This window comes from Bufo bufo, chromosome 4, assembly GCF_905171765.1.
Source record: "Bufo bufo chromosome 4, aBufBuf1.1, whole genome shotgun sequence".
NCBI lineage: Eukaryota > Metazoa > Chordata > Amphibia > Anura > Bufonidae > Bufo > Bufo bufo.
Window position 1 is genome coordinate 308,351,639 of NC_053392.1, and position 21,076 is coordinate 308,372,714.

Sequence of the window (21,076 nt, forward strand, 5' to 3'; positions counted from 1 at the left end):
AAACCTTATGAAATCTCAATGAAAAATCATATACTGTAGAACTAACCTTAAAAACTTTGTATGGCAATATAGTCAGTTATTTTATATTTTATTTGCTATGTATTTTACAGTTACTTACAGATATAAATATGTTCAGCAAGTTCTCTAAGGTTGGAAGTTGTGGAATTAGTTTTTGTACAACTTTGCTGAAAGCCTCGAAGATCGAATGGTCATATATACTGGTCAGATAAAAGCTGGGGGGAAAAATAAAAATAAATGTAGTTAAGCCTTTTTTTTACATGGGTTGATAGTTTAGTTAGTCTTATAGCAGGAACTTGAAGCACATTTACCCCTCAACACAGTTTCAGTATCATTGTTAGTGTTTTTATTAATCTGCCCATTTAGGGTGCCTTCACAAACAGCAGATTTAGAAAATGAGTTCTATTGATCTGAATGGGGCTTGCAGAAATCCATGTTCTGCCTGCTAAAACATCCCCATTCAAATGAATGGAACAGATTTTTAGTTGCAGAAATTTTTTTGCAACAAAATCTGCCACATGTTAAGGTGTCCTTATAGTTAACAAGACGATTGATAGAGTAGTAGTACATTGTGACAACAGAATATTAATATCACTTTGATATGCTTTAAACTGAAACTTGAAAGCTGTAACTATAGCCTGTTTAATTTTCAACAGCTGCACATGTTCCTAGATGATGACATGCTAAGCTCCTTAGGAAATGTAAATTCCTTGCTGCCTCCCAGCCTACAATCTACAGTATGTTTTATGGTATTTATAGACTACACAATCACATACAGACATATTCTTTTTTTTTTTTTTTGTATTATATTTTTATTGCAATTTTCATATTCTACAGCATATAGTCTTCTTGTAATAGTAGGCATGGTGAATTTAAATTCCTAGCCTGACCTGCATATTGAAGGGGTTGTCTCATAAAGAAAATTCCAGCTTCTCTCATGCATGGCAACCAGCAATTACTTCGGCAAACTGCTGCAGGGCATGTGTAGCATTACACAGCTCCCATTAAAGGAATGACCCTCTACTGTGTAATATAATGAATACACCTGATTTATCAGAGAGGGAGCCGCTGGCTTTGGCACATAGAGAAAGGTCCTGAGTGGGAAACTAAAATCTATGCTCCATCAGTAAAAGAAGACAATACTGATAATATTGACTATTGCATATTAAATTCATTCCTTAAAGGGGTTGGCCACTTTCTGGCTACCGTTGACCAATATGTATGTAAGCCAACTATACACACTTACTAACATAGCCTTTGTTGATATTCTGAGTCATTTGCTATATTTCATAATCCATGTCTCCTTGTTGGGCAAATCATCCGTGCTATCTGCATAGAACTCCAGTCCATAAGATGGCCACTGATGGAGGGCCGTGTGACCAGACACATCACTCCTCCATTCAAACACACTGCACCTGCACTAAACTCCTAAAAGGGCAGATGCAGTGATATGATATGCCTGGTCACATGACCTTCCTTCTGCAGTCATTTTATGGACTGTACCTCTGGGTGGACAACTTGGCCAATGATGGGGCATACCTTGTGAAATAAAGAAAATGGCACAGAATATAAAAGGCTATATTAGTAAGTGCCATATAATCATGTTACAAACACATTGATCAACAGAAGCCAGAAATTGGCCAACTACTAAACACAGAAAATGCACAAAAAAACTCAGTATTCCTTCCTTTATTTTCTTCTTTCCTGAAATCCTATTATGTCTCATATTACTATTAAAACTGAGAAAAGGAGGAACAGTTGAAGGGGTCGCTAGGGCGCTTGGCACAATAACAGGTTTCCTACAACTACTTACAACGTTACTAATATGTTGATATCTTTATTCTAGACCATGTCTGTCGAAAGGTATGGCGAATGTTCTGGCAGGACGTTAGTTAGTTTCGATTAGGGGCAGGGGGGGAGGGCAATTGAGTTTTATCAGATTTGGGGAGGGGGGGGGTTTAATTTGAAGGGTTATGAAAATAAATAAAATAAAGGACAACTTGTTTTGAGTCTCTACTGTATACATAGACATCAATGTATGTTTTCTGGAAACATTTTGTAACAAACATACAATGCTTTTGAATTGTACTTTATGTATGTCCTTTCTTTTGAAAATAAAAAAATTTCTTGAAAAAAAAACAAAACTGAGAAAAGTATAAAGAAATCTTCTCTCGGTGGCCCAGCAGCTATGTCCCCTTCTTCTCCCCACTGTCCTGTGTATGGATGAAAGACTGGATGGAGCAGGAGCTACTGTCTGCAGTAGGACAGAAAGATTGTTAAAATGTACCTAACCTTTCAACAAACTTTGCATTAATCCAAATGTACACATGAGGAATAAATAATACTATTTTTTGCATTATATAATTTGTATCTGGCATTTTTTTAATCAGTTTTCTCCTATGCATGCTTGATGTCTAGCTTGCAGTTCTCCCAGGTCTGGTGGTTAGAGACTAGTAGCCATCCTCTACACACAGAAAGTAGAGGAGAATCTGCTTCCTAAGCTTCCCTTATTCAGAAGTAGCCCCAGAATCATGAAGGATATTACAAAGAAGTAGTGACCTGTTTGGTTGTAAATAAAGCACCTGGGCTGGGATCTAGCCGCAGCAGTCTCTTTGTCTGTGTGTGTCCCACTAATTTCTTGTTAACATGTCCCTCTTCCTTCTCCAAAGATTTATATGGGTTGATATAATATGATCCTTCACTGAGTAGCAGCTGTCCAAGACAGATGCCTCATGATTTTTAAAGACAATGTCATTTTAGAAAAGAGGAGAAGAAATAGCTGATAACTGTAGAACAAGGCATTTTTCTCTGAAAAAATATATAGTTTCTTATGGTCGATTTGTAGTGCCCTGGAGGAAGGGTACTTTGGTGTCTGGAAATTTGTAGATATTTGCCCCTATTGCTGCCATGGAAATCCATCACTTCCTACTTTGAAGGGTTAACTTATACTATGATTTGTGCTGTTGTTTACACTGTTATACTGTTTTATATTGTTGAACTGCATTTTATATGTTTATTGTAATATATCCTATTCGCTTGGACTGTATTTGCACTGCGCTGTGGAGTTTTTTTTTGTTTTTTTTTAATATTTAAATGTCTTTATTGCTTTTCTTAAATAAAAACAATATAAAAAGGATATCTGGTCACAGAGAATAAGCACGTATAACAGGTACATATAAACAATGTATCACTTCGATGCTAAGCAACGTACATACATACAAAGGCATCTAAATCAAAAGATATCCTAAATTAATATCAATTCTGCCCTCCTGCGCTGTGGAGGGTTAATGCAGCGCCAGGGAATACTGAGAGACTTTGGGACTTTCCAGCCTTTGCACCAAGAAGCTAGTAATTTTCCACAGTTACCATGAGGGACTATGCAGAGCTAAAAGTTGGAAGGGAAAAAAACAGATACAGTGACCTTGCTTAGCTCTTAGTCATTCCCAATGACTTGTATTGAGGGACAATAGAAGTCAATAGCCATGTCTCTCAAGTCTCCTCTTTTGAAGGTACAGCGCCTCTTTTTAACCCAAGTCCCTCTGTCCCTATTTACTCCTTGAATGTCCCTCTTTTTGACCTATGAAATAAATGCACATTAATAAATGTAATAAATTGCTCCTTACTAAACTATCTGTATGGTTTCTACCAGTATATTAGACCTCATCTTCATCATCTGGCGCAATGTAAACATTAAAGTATCTATAATCAAATGATATATCTGCTAATATTTAAAGGGATATTGAAGTACAAGAAAAAAAAAACTGTCCCATGGGCCACAAATGCTGTAAAAATATAAGAGAACATACAGTGGGGAAAATAAGTATTTGATACACTGGCGATATTGCAAATTTTCCCACCTACAAAGAATGGAGAGGTTTACAAAGCATTGGTGCGGCCTCATCTGAAATATGCAGTTTAGTTCTGGGCACCAGTCCATAGAAAGGATGCTCTGCAGCTGGAAAAAGTACAGAGGAGAGCGACTAAACTGATAAGGGGCATGGAGGGTCTTAGTTATGAAGAAAGATTAAAATAATTACATTTATTTAGTCTTGAGTAGAGACGTCTAAGGGGGGACATGATTAACCTATACAAATATATCAATGGGCCATACAAAAAATACGGTGAAAAAAGGTTCCGACTGGAGAAGAAAAAGTTCAGTCTCCAGAAGTGTCAAAACTTCTTTACAGATTGAACTGTGAATCTGCGGAGTAGACTTCCTCAGGACGTGGTCATAGCAGGAACAGTGGACAGTTTTAAAAAGGGTTTAGATGAATTCTTAAAAGTAAATGACATTAATGCTTATGAAAATGTGTAGAAATCTGAGTCTCACTTCCTTCTGGGATTCGCGTCCTCACCTATCCCTTGGTTGAACTTGGTGGACTTATGTCTTTTTTCAACCGTATTAACTATGTAACTATGCAATTTTTATGTTAGGTACACTTCAACTGTGAGAGACATAACCTAAAAAATAATTCAGAAAATCCCATTGTATGATTTTTAAATAATAATTAGCATTTTATTGCATGTAATTGATCACCTAGCAACCAGGAAGAGTTCTGGCTCTCACACACCTGTTAGTTTTTATTTAAAAAGCCCTTTTACTCTGCACTCATTACCTGTATTAATTGCACCTGTTTTAACTCTTTACCTTTATAAAAAAAACACCTGTCCACACACTCAATCACACTCCAACTTCTCCACCATGGCCAAGACAAAAGAGCTGTCTAATAACACCAGGAACAAAATGGTAGACCTGTACAAGGCTGGGATGGGCTACAGGATGATAGGCAAGCAACTAAGTGAGAAGACAACTGTTGGAAGAATTATTAGAAAATAGAAGAAACACAAGATTGTCAATATTCCTCGGTCCGGGGCTCCATGCTCGCCTCATGGGGTAAGGATGATTCTGAGAAATGTCAGGAATCAGCCCAGAACTACACGGGAGGACCTGGTCAATGATTACCTGAACTAACAGCATCATAAGGATCTATGTTGTTGTTAGTCTGGTTGATCTGTGTAGAAATGTACCTTTTATTACACTTGTGTGAAAGTTGCCTAAATGGCTTACCTGAGGTGTATTTTCTCAAGTACAGCATCAGTAAGATCATCGTTTGCTCTCTGATGTATATCTCTTTGAGTTTCTATTTTGTGATCATCTGACAGGCCATCTACTTTGTGGATAAAAACTTCAAAGTTAATGTCAGGATTTACTTTGTATGCGCTGGTCACAGTAAGATGTAATCTAGCAAGAGCTTCCATGTAATCATCCTGGAAAAAAAACAAAAAACATAAGCTTTTTAAAACATAATGCTCTCTTCTATTTGGTATAATAGGATCATTTTAGGATATTATATATACTTTATTCATTTCTGTATGAATATAGTAGGTAGTACTCTTTTAGTCAGAATCAAAAGATAACTAGCAAGAATTTGCGTTCTGACAGTCTATGATGCCATGGTGGGCTGTAGGAAGGTGCTGGGCATGCTGAGATCACACAAACTGTAAGTTTCTGACCTGACTCCTGTGGGGAGTCTGGTCAGTTACATACTGGTTTGTAGGGTATTGTTTTCAGATTTTATACGTCATATTTTGTAAAAAAAAATTATTATTTTTGGAGAGGTATTGATTTTTTTTTTTAAATAAAAATTATTTTTGTTTCTGGAGACAGATCCTTTTCAGGGAGACCAGATCGCACAAGGTGAGCTGTATCCGAGTACAGATGGCGAGAAAGGCATGAGGGAGAGATAAATCACACAGGCTGTGCAAGAGTCTACAGAGAGGAGAGAACCTTTGGCAGACTATGTAGGTGGTGGAGGAATCATATACTTCTCAGCATCAACTTTAACACAAGGGAGACCTTCATGAGCTGGGGAGTTTCTTTAATAATCTATCAAGTTTTTTATATGTACATAGGCTGGTTGAGGTGCTGTACATTGAATATATGTATGTAGTGCAGTAAGTCTACTGTGTAATGTGCAACTTGTGCAGGGGGTAGGAGACCAGGGGCCGACCTTGCTCAGGGGCCCACTGGGGGATTCACCTGTACCCCTGTAAGCCAGTCCAAATATGTGTACGCCAGTCTTTCTGCCATGAAAATGTCGCAAACAGTGTGTTTTTAAGGATGCAGTTTAGTTTGGAGCATAGCAATTTTTTATTTCATCTCTGCCTTTCAAAAATCATATCCTTTTTTATTTTTCAGTCAACATAGCCATGTAAGCGATTGTTCTTTGTGGACAAGCTGCATATTTAATGGCACCATTTCGGGGTACATATAATATATGAAATAGTTTTTTTTGGGGGGGTGAAAAAAAAACCCTGTAATTTAACCACATTTTTTAAACTTTATTTACAGTATTTACTTAGTTCTGTGGGTTGTTATTATGTCAATACAAAATTTCTATGGTTTCTTACTTTTGTGAGAGTGCTCACCTGTGAGTCAATGACGAATATCAGTGCTCCTGTTCCTCTAAATATCATCTCATAGTCAAATGTTGGATCAAAAAAGTCAATCTGGCCCGGAAAATCCCAAATTTGGAAGTTTACGAAGGAACTGTTGGAGACATCTTCCCGGCAAATTTTGTTCGTACTTTCCAGAAAAAGAGTTTCATTTGGGGACATCTTATGAAACACTACTTTTTGGATGGAGGATTTCCCACTTCTTCGTAATCCCATTAAAAGTATTCTTGGCTTCACCTCTGTGCTGAAAGGATCAGTGAAATCTAAAACTTAAGGAAAACAAAATGACTAAGGATCAGTATAATGAATAAATGAGTTAGAATAGCAATATGCAAAATTCCAAAGCCTCCTACACACAGAGTTTTCAAGAATTAAGAGTTTCTATAAACTGCATCCTGTAGGAAGAAAGACACAGCTGCTGCTATTTCTAAAGGTCCACTGACAGATCACACACTGCTGTAAGTGGCTCGTGGAGGGCCATTTATTGTGCTTTAAAATGTAAAAAATGGACCTTTAGTGTGTATTAAATATGTATCTTATTTGCATTGAGTTATGACCAACTGAAGTTACAGACCCTAAGTATGAGGCTGCACTTTTGATGACGTCCCCATTTGATTTCTATCAGGCCCAGTGTTGTTTAGGTGATTTTGTGTGGATCCAAATGATGCATGTCTTATAGTGAAATAGGTGACGCTTGAGATGCTCAAACAGGCACCAAAATGGCATAAAAAACGAGTGTATTACTGTTTAGAAAGTTGTCCAATAGAGGTTACTGTAGAGCAGGAGAAGTGACTGGATGCACTTTGACACAAATGTAAAATGGCTGAAGAGGAAAACACTGCTAGTACTGCATCCACGTTGAAGAGGTTAGAAGATTTACACTTCTTTTGGATAACTAATAGCTCCAAGTACACATGTACTGTGACCATTTTATCCAGAATTCCACAACTGGATTTTGGTCTTTTGTAGTTGTAGTTGTTTGCCAGGTCACTATTTCTATTGTCATTGCTTTAAAATTGCACCTGGTAACTGGTGATTGTGTTGGACCATTAAAGGGGCTGTGCCAAATTTAGAAGTTATTCCCTATCCACAGGATTGGTGAAAACTAACTGATCGCTTGGTGCCCAACTCCTGGGACCCCCACAATCCCAAGGACTGGGGTTCTGTTCAGCCAATCTGATGAAGTGGCAGGTTGGGCATGCACCCTGCCGCTCCATTAATTCTCTATGAGACCACCAGAGACAGCCAAGTACAGCAGCCCCAGCAGTCAGACCCCCAACGATCAATTAATTATCTCCTAGTTTGTGGATAGGGGACAATTCTAAACTTAGCACAACCCCTTTAAGTTACATAGTAGTAGGTAACCCATTTCAACCCGTACCATACACCATACTGAACAAAACAGTCTATGGGTAAATGCCAAGGAGGGCCTCACAGCAACTAAACTTTGCCAAAAGATAGACAAACCACAATCTTTCTGGGAAAATGTTCTATGAACAGGTAGAATCAAACTATCACTCTTTCTCAACACATACCAGCATTATTTATTATAGACAATGAAATGATGCCTATTAAAAGAAAACGTAATGGAGGATACATAATGTAATTGGGCTGCTTTTGGGACCAAAGAAGCTCACAGATGGCTATAAAAACATTTGGAGACTGTAATCGTTGCCAAATGTTGAGCAGCCAAGTATTCGGGGCGGGTGCTTGTAATCCTGTCCATGTCATATACTATATTTATTTATTTTTATGTATTTGGACATGCTATTAAAATATTCTAATGATACAAAGTTGGCACATGTGCACTTATTTCTGAAGATATTGGCTTTTTCATACTAAAAAATCAAGGGTGCCAATAATGTTGACCACAAATGCATGTGATTTCAAGTCCTGCAAAGCACTCATGGATGGTGAAGCAGCAAGCTGGTCATGCTACATTCCAGACAAAGCCTGAGCAATAATCAAACCAAGGTCCTGCTTAAAGGGACTCTGTCACCACTTTCTAACCCCCCCTTTTAAAAGTATTGTTATCTCCATGGCGCCCCTGTGATTACAAAGGTGTTGTTAGAAGATAAATTCGCCGTCTCCTTTTGATAAAAAGAGCTTTTATCTAACCTGTCAATCTTCTTGATAAGGTGCCCAGGGCGTTTCTGTTGGTCTCAAGCTGCCGCCCGCCGCCGCCGCCGTTGGTGCCCAGCTCCTCCCCGGCTGGCTGCAGTGCTCGTCTGATGAGGAGGTTGAGCGAAGTGCGCGCATGCGCACTTCGCTCAATGAGGCTGATTGTAAATGTCCGCACGGGCGCATCAGGCACAGGCCTGTGCGCACGCGCGGGATCTTTGAAAGGGAGGAGGGGGCACTGAGCGAGAGCCGGAGGCGTATTTCATTACATTCAGGCGGCGCTGAAAGCATCAGGGGAGGAGCTGGGCACCAACGGCGGCGGCGGCGGGCGGCAGCTTGAGACCAACAGAAACGCCCTGGGCACCTTATCAAGAAGATTGACAGGTTAGATAAAAGCTCTTTTTATCAAAAGGAGACGGCGAATTTATCTTCTAACAACACCTTTGTAATCACAGGGGCGCCATGGAGATAACAATACTTTTAAAAGGGGGGGTTAGAAAGTGGTGACAGAGTCCCTTTAAGCAGGACCTTGGTTTGATTATTAAAACTCTTCAAGAGCACCTTGCCATCTTAACCTACTTAAAAAAAACATTTCAATTTAATCCTAATGAGTCCCCCCTCCCTCTACCTTAAAGTGTACCAGGGGCATAGCGAGAGGGAAAGAAGAGGAAGTGGTTTCCTTGGGGCCCGAACTCACAAGTGGCCCTTCAGGAGGAGATTTTATTGTCAGGACCCCCTCAAAAGTATTATACGATGACGTTATATACAGTGACACTGCAGGAAATGGACGGAGCGGCTGCTGGGCGTCTTCTGAGAGCTTGATCTTGACTAGCCAAAGGAGTGGGGATTGCACGTGAGCTAGGGGTTCCGAAGAAGTTGCTTGGGGGGGGGGGCTTCAAAATTTTGCCATGGGCCACAGTCAGTTACGCCACTGAAGTGTACCTGTACTTTTAAAAGTTATGACATATCAAAGGTTTTTGAAAGGTGGCATCCGAGTTCTGTGACCCCCACTGATTGCTAAAATTAGAAGATAGTAGCGCTTACACGGAGCACTGTCTTTCATCACTGCTGAAGATGGACTCAGTAGAAAGTCTATGAGCCCTTACCCAGTCCATCTCTAGAAGAGAGAAGACATACTGCTCTGTGTGACTTCTTCTATCTCATCATTTTAGCGATCACTGGAGGTCACAGAACTTGGACGCCACCTTTCAAAAACCTTTGATGTGCCACTAGGACAAGTTTTTTACAAGTACAAGTAACATTTCAATTCTTACTCCTTCACTACTAAAAATACTTAAAGGGGCTATCTTAACCTGGTTATAAAAATAAGTTATTTCAAGGTCTGACCTCTGGGGCCATCATTGCTGACAATTACGGGCCTCATTTCACATTCACAAAACCTGTAATGGAAATACTACTTTTATCCCCACCATATTCCTATGAGGAGATACAATTGAAGTAACAGAATCCTGTAGTTCTTCTATCCAGTTGATCGTATAATAAACCTTTTTTTAAATGTTCTCTGTATGTTTTATTGGGACTTCTGCATCCCTTTCCACATTCTGGCTACTTTAAATAGTACTATTTATAATGTGGACATTTGCATAATTTATTTGCGATTTGCTGTTGTGTGATTATTTTAGGGCTGTGATTTCACTGTAAGAAAAAAACTGCCAAATTAGACTGATCACAAGAAAATGTCATTGTTTTCTATGATGGCAACGTTGCGTGCGACCCCACTGACAATTAATATATGCACGGTCACAATGTAACATTAGGATCTTCATGTTGACGTGCAGCCCTTGCATAGAATGGAATCTCTCAGCAAATGTGGGTGCTTGAAATACTGTATCATACCTTAAATGGGTTGCCAGCCTTTTTAAGTGATGGCCTTTCCTCTGGATAGGCTATTACTAGCTGATTGTCAGGGTTCCAGCAGCCTTCACCCCCACCGATCAACTGTTCTGTGCTACAGACCACCATCAACATTGTAGTGGAGGGAGCCGACTACTAAGAAGTCTATGGGAGCAGCACTGCCATGACGAGTACTGTCCACTACAATGTAGACAGTGCTCTGTAGCTCCGATGCTGACTTAAAGCAATGGGGTACACAAAACAGCTCATCATGGGGTTCCGGGTGCTGCACGCTCACTGAACAGCTAGTGATGGCTTATCCTGAATATGGGCCATCTCTTAAAAAAGGCTGGACAACCCCTTTAAGTAGGGGCTATACTTGTGTCTGCTCCAACAGAATCTATCTTGAAAATGTTTGCCTATACAAATCACATAAAATAATGCAGTTTATTGAAAATTAACATTACATTGAAAATATTAATAAAATGTGAACAGTTATTAACACAAAATGCCACCACCACACTGCTATATAATCAAATTGTATTTTCCAATACAATATGGACTGTGAAAGCACTAATACTTCAATCTAGGTAGCACTGGTTATAAAGCCAACTATTCTGTATTATATTAAACCAGCAGCAGGTTAAATTTTAGGGTGCTGTCACATATATAGGTTTTTGCAATTTTGAAGCCAAAAGTGGATTCAAAAAGAGCAGAAGAAATGGGGAGGGGTGGTAATGGCAGAGATTTATCAGGCCCCTGCATCTGAATGGTGGTGCAAAAAAACGTAAGTCCAGTTTTGCGCAAAACTTTGTAACTTTTTTGCCACTCTACCACGTTCAGCAATTTTGGTAAAATTGGTCATGGCATGGATGGAGTGATGAGGCATGACCAGATGGGGACTCCCACACAGTCTTTATGTGTCCTCCTTTATTATCCATTCCTGACTTTAGTCTTAAAAACTGCATAAAAGAATGTGGAACTCACCCTTTACAGATGAATGCTACTTTTTCAATCCACTCCTGCCTTTGTCTTCCAAAACTACATAAAAAATCTGAACAAAGCCTGTATAAATCCATGTTAGATACATGTACAGTATACCATCAAGATAAAAGTTACTACAGGCCAAAATGAGAACACTGAAGCAGTGTGTGACACTGCCTCAATGTGCAATTCATCATGTGTGATTTGTCAGGAGGCATGGAGAGGACTGTCTGGAAAGTGCCCACACCAAATATGGCTGCTTCATTATATGACCCTGGAGTGCACATGCCCAAGACAGGTGAAGCCCACATTTCCAAGATGTCTCCTTTTCTTCCATATACTCAGCTTATAACAAGGAAAGGAGGCTGGTATTTAACACTTCCTAACAAGCCATATCATCTACATTTAGTAGCTCCTTACATATATAGTTAACTACAATACAGTGGAAGGGTGGATTTTAAGCTGAAACGACTTTATACAGAACTACAATTAGAACTACAGTCCTTAAACCAACAATAGCCAAAGATAATTCAAATTCCTAATACTGACTCAATGTTGTGGATATTTTAGTGGAGCTAAAAGTACTAAATATAATGGCCTACATAGTTATAATAATAACATACAAAAATACAAACTAAGGTGCCCTGCACTTCCTTACAATCACTGATTGTGTTAAATTCAGAGTGTATGAAAGATTCAAGGATATTATACTGGTTTGTGACTTTTTGTACGTGCATGTACCGTTGGGAATTAGGTCTCATTGACAAAATTTGCCCTAAGTTGTTTTTTTTTTTGTAAGGCTGCTTTCATATGAACTATTGGGGTAATTTATCAAAGTGGTGTAAAGTAGAACTGGCTTAGTTGCCCATATCAACCATTTTTGACAGTTCCTTTGGAAGATGAAAGGTGGGATCTGATTGGTGTTTATGGACAACTAAGTTTGATAAATGATTCCTTATGTTTCCATCCGGACTGAACACTGACCCACAATAGTCAAAGGGTATGTTCACATTCCAGTTTTTTCACTAACCATCTGCACATTGATAGAAAATCATAGCATGTTTTCTCAAGTCAATGGATCAGTAAAAAAAAAAAAAAACTGACAACAAACGAGTGCTATCAGTATGCAGTCTAGTTTTTTACTAATGCTAGAAGATGGTAGGAGGGCATTCTAGATTTTTTTTTTAATGCCATACAGACACAAAGAAATGGACACACTGAATACACTTGCAAATATACATACTTGAGACATATAACTTAGAAGTCAGATTTCTTGCATAAAGAGACTGGTCAAAAAGATGAAAGAGAAACAGGGTTGGTGATGCAGGGAGCTGGTAGTCTTTGAATTTGATGGTAATCTCTCTGACTTCACTCCATAAAGTGGCCAATTTACGACATCTGACAGGCACGGCCACCAGAACGGTCCCTCCTCTCTGTCTCTAACGGCCTGTGCTAGCATCTCTCTGATCCTACTCCTACCAGAATAGTGTTCCGTCTCTCCACTCTACCCTTAGGTTATGTCCTCTCTCTTGCCTGCAATCCTCTCTGTGCTCTTTCAGGCTCTTAAAGGGCTAGCATACATCCTAATCTGCTCCAGCCTATGGCTAGCCTTGCCAGGATATTCAAGGTACCTTGCCCTGTGGAAAAATGTCTGAGCAAAAAGGTTCCCTTGCTTAGTAGTCCCTGTGTGGAAGCGTCTGACTCCTGCCTGTTTAACATACTGCCTGTTTAACTTCCTGCCTGTTTAACATACTGCACCTGTTTTACCTGTCATGACCTCTGCCTCTTTAACTTACTGACCCTTTTCCACCTGCTCAGACCTCCGCCTGTTTATCGTACTGATTTTGTGCCGCCTGCCCTGAGCTTTAGTCTGGTTACCAATTGAATGAACTCTGTGTGCCCTGACCTTGGTTTGTCCACTGACTGTAATTCTGCCTGTCCATTTTGATGTTACACACCGTGTCTCTTGACCTGCCTGGGTCAGCTGTCACTGAACAGAGAAGGCTTCAAGAGGAAATCTCGCCTGGTTGTTCCCCAGCACTGGAGATCAGATGCTTGTATTGGGGTGAAAGGGTGAAGACCGGAGGGTGCACTTAGATAGCGCCCTTAGCAGTAGCCTTAAAATCTGTTAAATTACAAAAGGGGTCCACACCCGCTGCATTACACTGGGTACCTGTTTGTGCTCTACATCAGGGTTCCTCAACTCCAATTCTCAGGGCCCACCTGCCAATCATATTTTCAGGATTTCCTTACTATTGAGCTGGTGATATAATTAGTGTCAGTGCATCAGGACTTACCACAGGTATTCATTCTGTGGGATATTCTCAAATCATGGTAGGTGGAACACTGCTCAACATCTACCTCAGAGGGGGGAGATTGTGGGCATGAGCACATGGAGCACCATCAGTAGAGGAGCTTGAACCCTGCTTCCTGCATCCTACTAGAGATGGATGACTGGTGGACAAATAGGAATTCTATCATAGTGTTTGGATGTAAAGGATTTGTGTACAGTAGATCCCTTTTACACCTAACATTGTATGGAAAGAGGGTGTTGGTGAAATTAGGATTTCTTACATTTTTGATATAGTATATAGCACAACCCTTTTAGCAGCAAATAACTGTTCAAAACAGGTTTTTAGATTGTGAGAATTTCACTGCACTATATTGTATTTTTCTCTTTTCTTGCATAATCCCCACTTAGTATGTGTTCCATTATTGACAGCGCAGTCCAGTGCACATCTTGTCTAATGTATGCAGTCCTGGAACAGCCATTTGAGGGTGGATATCTTTGTTCAAAATGTGAGCAAATTGCCCGTTTGGAATCGCACATCGAGTATCTAAATGGGCGAATTTCAACACTGAGAAGCGTTGACAATTTGGAAAAGAGTTTGCTGCTCACTGATCGAGCACTCTATGTGGTAGATGTGGGGGAGGATGGTAGTGAGGAGGCTCAGGAAAGTGAGGTAGCTAGTTAGGTAACGGGGTAGAGGAAAGAGTGCCAGGGAGGCTGGCCCTGATCTGACACACCCCAACAAGTTTGCACGGTTGGCAGATGAGGGGGATGTCAGTTCAGGGAGAGCACTGCTGCAGCCAGACACTTCCTCTGCCAGTCAGGGGAATGTCATTTCCAGTTAGCAGGGGACCAGGAGAGCAGGGCAGGCCAGACAGGTGCTGGTAGTGGGAGACTCAATTATTAGGGGTACAGATAGGGCAATCGAACGATGTGTTGTCTTACTGGCGCTCAAGTTCGACACATCGCGGATCGGGTTGACAGATTACTGGGAGGGACTGGAGAAGATCCAGCGGTCAAGGTCCATATCGGAACCAATGACAAAGTTAGAGGTAGGTGGAGCATCCTTAAAAATGATTTTAGGGATTTAGGTCAAAAGCTTAGGGCAAGGACCTCAAAGGTAGTATTTTCCAAAATACTACCGTTACCACGAGCAACACAAGAAAGGCAGCGGAGATTAGGGAGGCTAACAAGTGCTCAAGAAATGGTGTAGGAAGGAGGGGTTTGGGTTCCTGGAGAACTGGGCCGACTTCTCTGTTGGCTACAGGCTCTATCGTAGGGATGGGCTGCACCTCAATTGGGGAAGGGGCAGCTGTGTTGGGGGAGAAGATGGCTAGAAGGTTGGAGGAGTGTTTGAACTAGGGACTGGGGGGAGGTAATTATGTTATAGGATGGGAAGATAGTGCAGATAGAGACAAGGGGCAAGGTAATGGGACTGGGGGAGAAATGGAAGGAGGGACTAGAACAGCTCAGACGGAAAAGTGTAGGGTACAAAATATACATAAACCTCTTAAATGCATGTATACTAATGCCAGAGGCCTGACTAATAAAACTGGGGAACTGTAATTAGTGATGTGTAAAGAGGACTATGACATAGTGGGAATAACTGAGACATTGCTGGATGATAGCTATGACTGGGCGGTTAATGTACAGGGTTACAGTCTGTTTAGAAAGGATCGCCAAAACCGGAGAGAGGCAGGGTCTGCCTTTATGTAAAGTCCTGTCTAAAGCCCAAACTCCGGGAAGATATAAGTGAGGGATATAAACATGTGGAGTCACTGTGGGTAGAAATACAGTACAGACCAAAAGTTTGGACACACCTTCTCATTCAAAGAGTTTTCTTTATTTTCATGACTATGAAGGCATCAAAACTATGAATTAACACATGTGGAATTATATACATAACAAACAAGTGTGAAACAACTGAAAATATGTCATATTCTAGGTTCTTCAAAGTAGCCACCTTTTGCTTTGATTACTGCTTTGCACACTCTTGGCATTCTCTTGATGAGCTTCAAGAGGTAGTCCCCTGAAATGGTCTTCCAACAGTCTTGAAGGAGTTCCCAGAGATGCTTAGCACTTGTTGGCCCTTTTGCCTTCCCTCTGCGGTCCAGCTCACCCCAAACCATCTTGATTGGGTTCAGGTCCGGTGACTGTGGAGGCCAGGTCATCTGGCGCAGCACCCCATCACTCTCCTTCATGGTCAAATAGCCCTTACTTTCAAAGTTTTCCCAATTTTTCGGCTGACTGACTGACCTTCATTTCTTAAAGTAATGATGGACACTCGTTTTTCTTTACTTAGCTGCTTTTTTCTTGCCATAATACAAATTCTAACAGTCTATTCAGTAGGACTATCCACCTGACTTCTCCTCAACGCAACTGATGGTCCCAACCCCATTTATAAGGCAAGAAATCCCACTTATTAAACCTGACAGGGCACACCTGTGAAGTGAAAACCATTTCAGGGGACTACCTCTTGAAGCTCATCAAGAGAATGCCAAGAGTGTGCAAAGCAGTAATCAAAGCAAAAGGTGGCTACTTTGAAGAACCTAGAAAATGACATATTTTAAGTTGTTTCACACTTGTTTGTTATGTATATAATTCCACATGTGTTAATTCATAGTTTTGATGCATTCAGTGTGAATCTACAATTTTCATAGTCATGAAAATAAAGAAAACTCTTTGAATGAGGTGTGTCCAAACTTTTGGTCTGTACTGTACATGGAGGCGAAAACAATAATAAATTACTAATAGGAGTTTATTATAAACGACCTAATATACCAGAGTCCACAGAAAATCTGCTACTAAATGAGATAGACGAGGTGGCAAATCATAATGAGGTGGTTATTATGGGGGACTTCAACTACCCAGATATAGACTGGGAAACTGAAACTTGTATACAGTGAGGAACAGAAGTATTTGAACACCCTGCAATTTTGCAAGTTCTCCCACTTAGAAATCATGGAGGGGTCTGAAATTCACATTGTATGTGCATTCCCACTCTGAAGACAGAATAAAATAAAAAAATCAGAAATCACATTGTATGATTTTTAAAGAATTTATTTGTCTTGCACTGCTGAACATAAGTATTTGAACATCTGAGAAACAGCAAGAATTCTGGCTCTCAAAGACCTGGTACTGTGCCTTTAAAAAGTCCACTCATTAATCTAACTTAGTAGTACCTGTCTGAGCTCTTTAAAGACTCCTGTCCACTCCACAGTCAGTCAGACGCCAACTACTACCATGGGCAAGACCAAAGAGCTGTCAAAAGGCACCAGAGACAAAACTGTGGACCTCCAAAAGGCTGGAAAGGGCTACGGGGCAATTGCCAAGCAGCTTGGTGAAAATAGATTAACTGTTGGAGCAATTGTTAGAAAATGGAAGAGGCTAAAGACAACTGTCAGTCTCCCTCGGACTGGGGTTCCATGCAAGATCTTACCTCGTGGGGTATCACTGATGATAAGAAAAGGGAGGAATCAGCCAAGAACTACAAGGGAGGAGCTGGTCAATGACATGAAGAGAGTTGGGACCACAGTTTCAAAGGTCACTGTCGGTAGAACACTACGCTGTCATGGTTTCAAATCATGCATTGCACGGAAGGTTCCCCTGCTCAAGTCATCACATGTCCAGGCCCATCGGAAGTTTGCCAATGACCATATGGATGATCCTGAGGAGGCATGGGAGAAAGTCATGTGGTTAGATGAGACCAAAGTAGAACTTTTTGGTCTAAACTTCACTCGCCGTGTATGGAGGAAAAAGAAGGATGAGTTGCATCCCAAGAACACCATCCCTACCAGTGGCGTAGGGATCGCCATAGCAACCATAGCAGTGGCTATGGGGCCCTACGCCACTGGGGGCCCGCCCGGGCCTGTTGATTTTTTATTTATTTTTTTACATACACTTGCCGGCCCGTCCGTGGGCAGTCCGCGGCCCGGGCCTGGCTGGGGAGAAGGAGTTAGGAGAGAGCAGGGCAGTAAGGGCACGACGGGGCCGGGCAGCAGATGAGATAGGCTGCGGTGGAGGGGGTCGGGCCGGGGTCACGGGGTGTGTACTACCTGGTCCTGGAGTCTAGGAGGGAGTGGTCTCAACTCCCGCCGCGGCGCCAGTCAGATTCCCGCCGCAGCAGTATCTGAGTATGACTGAGAGTGTCAGTCTCACTGCTGCCAGCCTGTGCCTCAGCTCAGCCTGCCTGCGATGTGGGACCGGTGACCGGTCCGACCCTTCTCCAGTCTGCTCCCGGCCGGTGCTCCTGCCTCCTCCTCAACTGGTCAGTGGTCTCCACTCCGGCGTCCACTCCACTGTGAGCTGCCTCTGTGACTGTGCCTGCGGCTGCCCAGTGCCTGCTGTAACAGCTGTTGCTGTTCTGACTGTGCCAGTGTGCCTCTAAAAGTAAGTGATTAAGTGAAAAAGAATTGTGAGAACTTAGTACTAAGAAGATTATGATGATCAGTATCGTGATGATGTGATAATGATGATCTGAATTCTGAAGTTAAAAAGAGCTGCCTGCAGACCTGAAGTGAAGGAGGGCGTGGGTGCCCCTGCCCCCTTCCCTCTCTTGGGGCCCCCCGCGCCCTCCTTATCATTGCAGGTCTGCAGGCAGCTCTTTTTAACTTCAGAATTCAGATCATCAGACTCTCACTAATTACAAATTTACAGCACACACACCCCTGTAGTGTCCACCATCAGACAGGGGAGGGAAGAAACCCCAGAACTAGAGTGTGCCCCCCAAAAGAAGGAAGGGGCACCCTCCTTATCACTGCTGGCATCTCTTTTTAACTTCAGATCATCAGACTCTCACTTACTAATTACAGCACACACACCTCTGTAGTGTCCACCATCAGACGGGAGGGAAGAAACCCCAGAACTAGAGTGTGCCCCCCAACTGGGGTTTCTTCCCTCCCCTGTCTGATGGTGGACACTACAGGGGTGTGTGCTGTAATTAGTGAGTGAGAGTCCTGATGATCTGAAGTTAAAAAGAGATGCCAGCAGTGATAAGGAGGGCGCCCCTTCCTTCTTTTGGGGGGCACACTCTAGTTCTGGGGTTTCTTCCCCCCCCCCCCTCCTTATATGACAGACTAAGGGTACTTTTACACTTGCGGCAGGACGGATCCGACAGGCTGAACAGCCTGCCGGATCCGTCCTGCCGCTATTTCGCTGGACCGCTGCTCCGTCCCCATTGACTATAATGGGGATGGGGGCGGAGCTCCGGCCCAGCACGGCACTGCGCAGTGAGAGGCCACCGGATGAAAAAGTCGGACTTGCAGTACTTTTTCGTCCGCCAGCCTTTCACCGCACACTGCCGTGCTGCACCGAAGCTCCATCCCCGTCCCCATTATAGTCAATGGGGATGGAGCAGCGGCTTATTTGTTTTTTCCTCTGACTTTTCTATGCTCATGGCGGTGGGAGATCTAGGATGGGTGTTTGTGTGGGAGCTCTGGAAGGGGTGGTGGGAGGCCCCATAGATATGTGGCGGTGGGAGATTGGGGGAGGGGGCCCATGAAATTTTTTTGCTATGGGGCCCATGCATTTCTAGCTACGCCCCTGATCCCTACTGTGAAGCATGGTGGTGGTAACATCATGCTTTGGGGGTGCTTTTCTGCGAAGGGGACAGGACAACTGCACTGTATTAAGGAGAGAATGAATGGGGCCACTTATTGTGTGATTTTGAGCAACAACCTCCTTCCCTCAGTCAGAGCATTGAAGATGGGTCGTGGCTGGGTCTTCCAACATGACAACGACCCGAAGCACACAGCCAGGATAATCAAGGAGTAGCTCCATAAGAAACATATCAAGGTTCTGGAGTGGAGTAGCCAGTCTCCAGACCTAAATCCAATAGAACATCTTTAGAGAAAGCTGAAACTCTGTGTTGCTCAGCGACAGCCCCGAAACCGACAGATCTAGAGGAGATCTGTGTGGAGGAGTCGGTCAAAATCCGTGTTGCAGTGTGTGCAAACCTGGTCAAGAACTACAGGAAACGTTTAACCTCTGTAATTGCAAACAAAGGCTTCTGTACCAAATATTAACACTGATTTTCTCAGGTGTTCAAATACTTATGTTCAGCAGTGCAAGACAAATAAATTCTTTAAAAATCATACAATGTGACTTCCAGATTTTTTTATTTTATTCTGTCTCTCAGATTGGGAATACACCTACAATGTGAATTTCAGACCCCTCCATGATTTTTAAGTGGGAGAACTTGCAAAATCGCAGGGTGTTCAAATACTACTGTGTCTCACTGTATCTCATAAAGGAAACAGGTTCTTGGCAATAACCAAAGACAATTGTTTCAGGACCCGATTAGAGGGATGGCCATACTGGACTTAGCATTAACCAATAGATCTGACAGAACAACAGATGTGCAGGTCGGGACACCTGGGAAATAGTGACCATAAAGTAATAACCTTCCAATTATAGAGTGTTTCTTCAGGGAGGAACAAAAATACCAAACTTGAAAAAAGCTAAACTTAGCCAACTAAGTGAGGCCATGGGCCTAACTAACTGGGACAAAGTCCTCAAAAATAAAAATAGCCACAAAATGGGATATTTTTAAAAGCATCCTAAAATCTAATTGTGAGAGGTACATACCTTATGGGAATAAAAGGTTAAGAACAAGAAAAAAAACTATGTGGATAAATAGAACTGTAAAGAAAGCAATAAATGACAAAAAGAAAACTATAAGGAAAAAAATTGAATATGTAAAAAACAAATAAAAGCAGCCAAACTAGAGACCGAGAGATTAATTGCCAAAGATAGCAAAACTAACCCTAAAATGTTTTTTTAATATATAAATGGTAAAAAGTATACATCTGAAGGTGTCGGCCCTCTACAGAGTAATGAGGGGGGTGTTGCAGAGAGCGACGAGGAGAAAGCAAAGCTATTAAATATTTTTTTCTCCACTGTATTCACTGAGGAAAATACACTGTCAGATAAAATGCAGAATGTAAAAGTTAATTCCCCATTAAAAGTGCCCTGTCTGACCCAGGAAGAAGTGCGACTTGACAGCGGCGAATCAATGGATGTCGTATATCTGGACTTCTCCAAAGCATTTGACACTGTACCGCATAAAAGGTTAGTATATAAAATGAGAATGCTTGGACTGGAGAAAATGTCTGTATGTGGGTAAGTAACTGGCTGAGTGATAGAAAACAGAGGGTGGTTATTAATGGTACACACTCAGATTGGGTCACTGTCACTAGTGGGGTACCTCAGGGGTCAGTATTAGGCCCTATTCTCTTCAATATATTTATTAATGATCTTGTAGAAGGCTTGCATAGTAAAATATCGATTTTGCAGATGACAGTAAACTGTGTAAAGTAATTGACATGGAAGAGGACAGTATACTGCTACAGAGGG

At 41.7% G+C, this 21,076-nt stretch overlaps 1 protein-coding gene across 3 annotated transcripts in view; it reads right to left on the reverse strand.

Annotated features, from left to right (window-relative positions):
• The window catches only part of RRAGD (Ras related GTP binding D), a 51,534-nt gene that overhangs the window by 18,257 nt on the left and 12,201 nt on the right, over positions 1 to 21,076 (reverse strand). For 2 of the 3 annotated variants that reach the window (XM_040426825.1, XM_040426823.1), the window contains exons 2-4: positions 6,448 to 6,743; positions 5,087 to 5,286; positions 119 to 233 (exon numbers count right to left, since the gene is read on the reverse strand). In XM_040426825.1, coding sequence (XP_040282759.1) covers positions 119 to 233; positions 5,087 to 5,286; positions 6,448 to 6,690 — 558 coding nt within the window. In that variant the 5' untranslated portion in view covers positions 6,691 to 6,743. The remainder of the gene's footprint in view (positions 1 to 118; positions 234 to 5,086; positions 5,287 to 6,447; positions 6,744 to 21,076) is intronic. The other variant, XM_040426824.1, reaches the window with a different exon arrangement.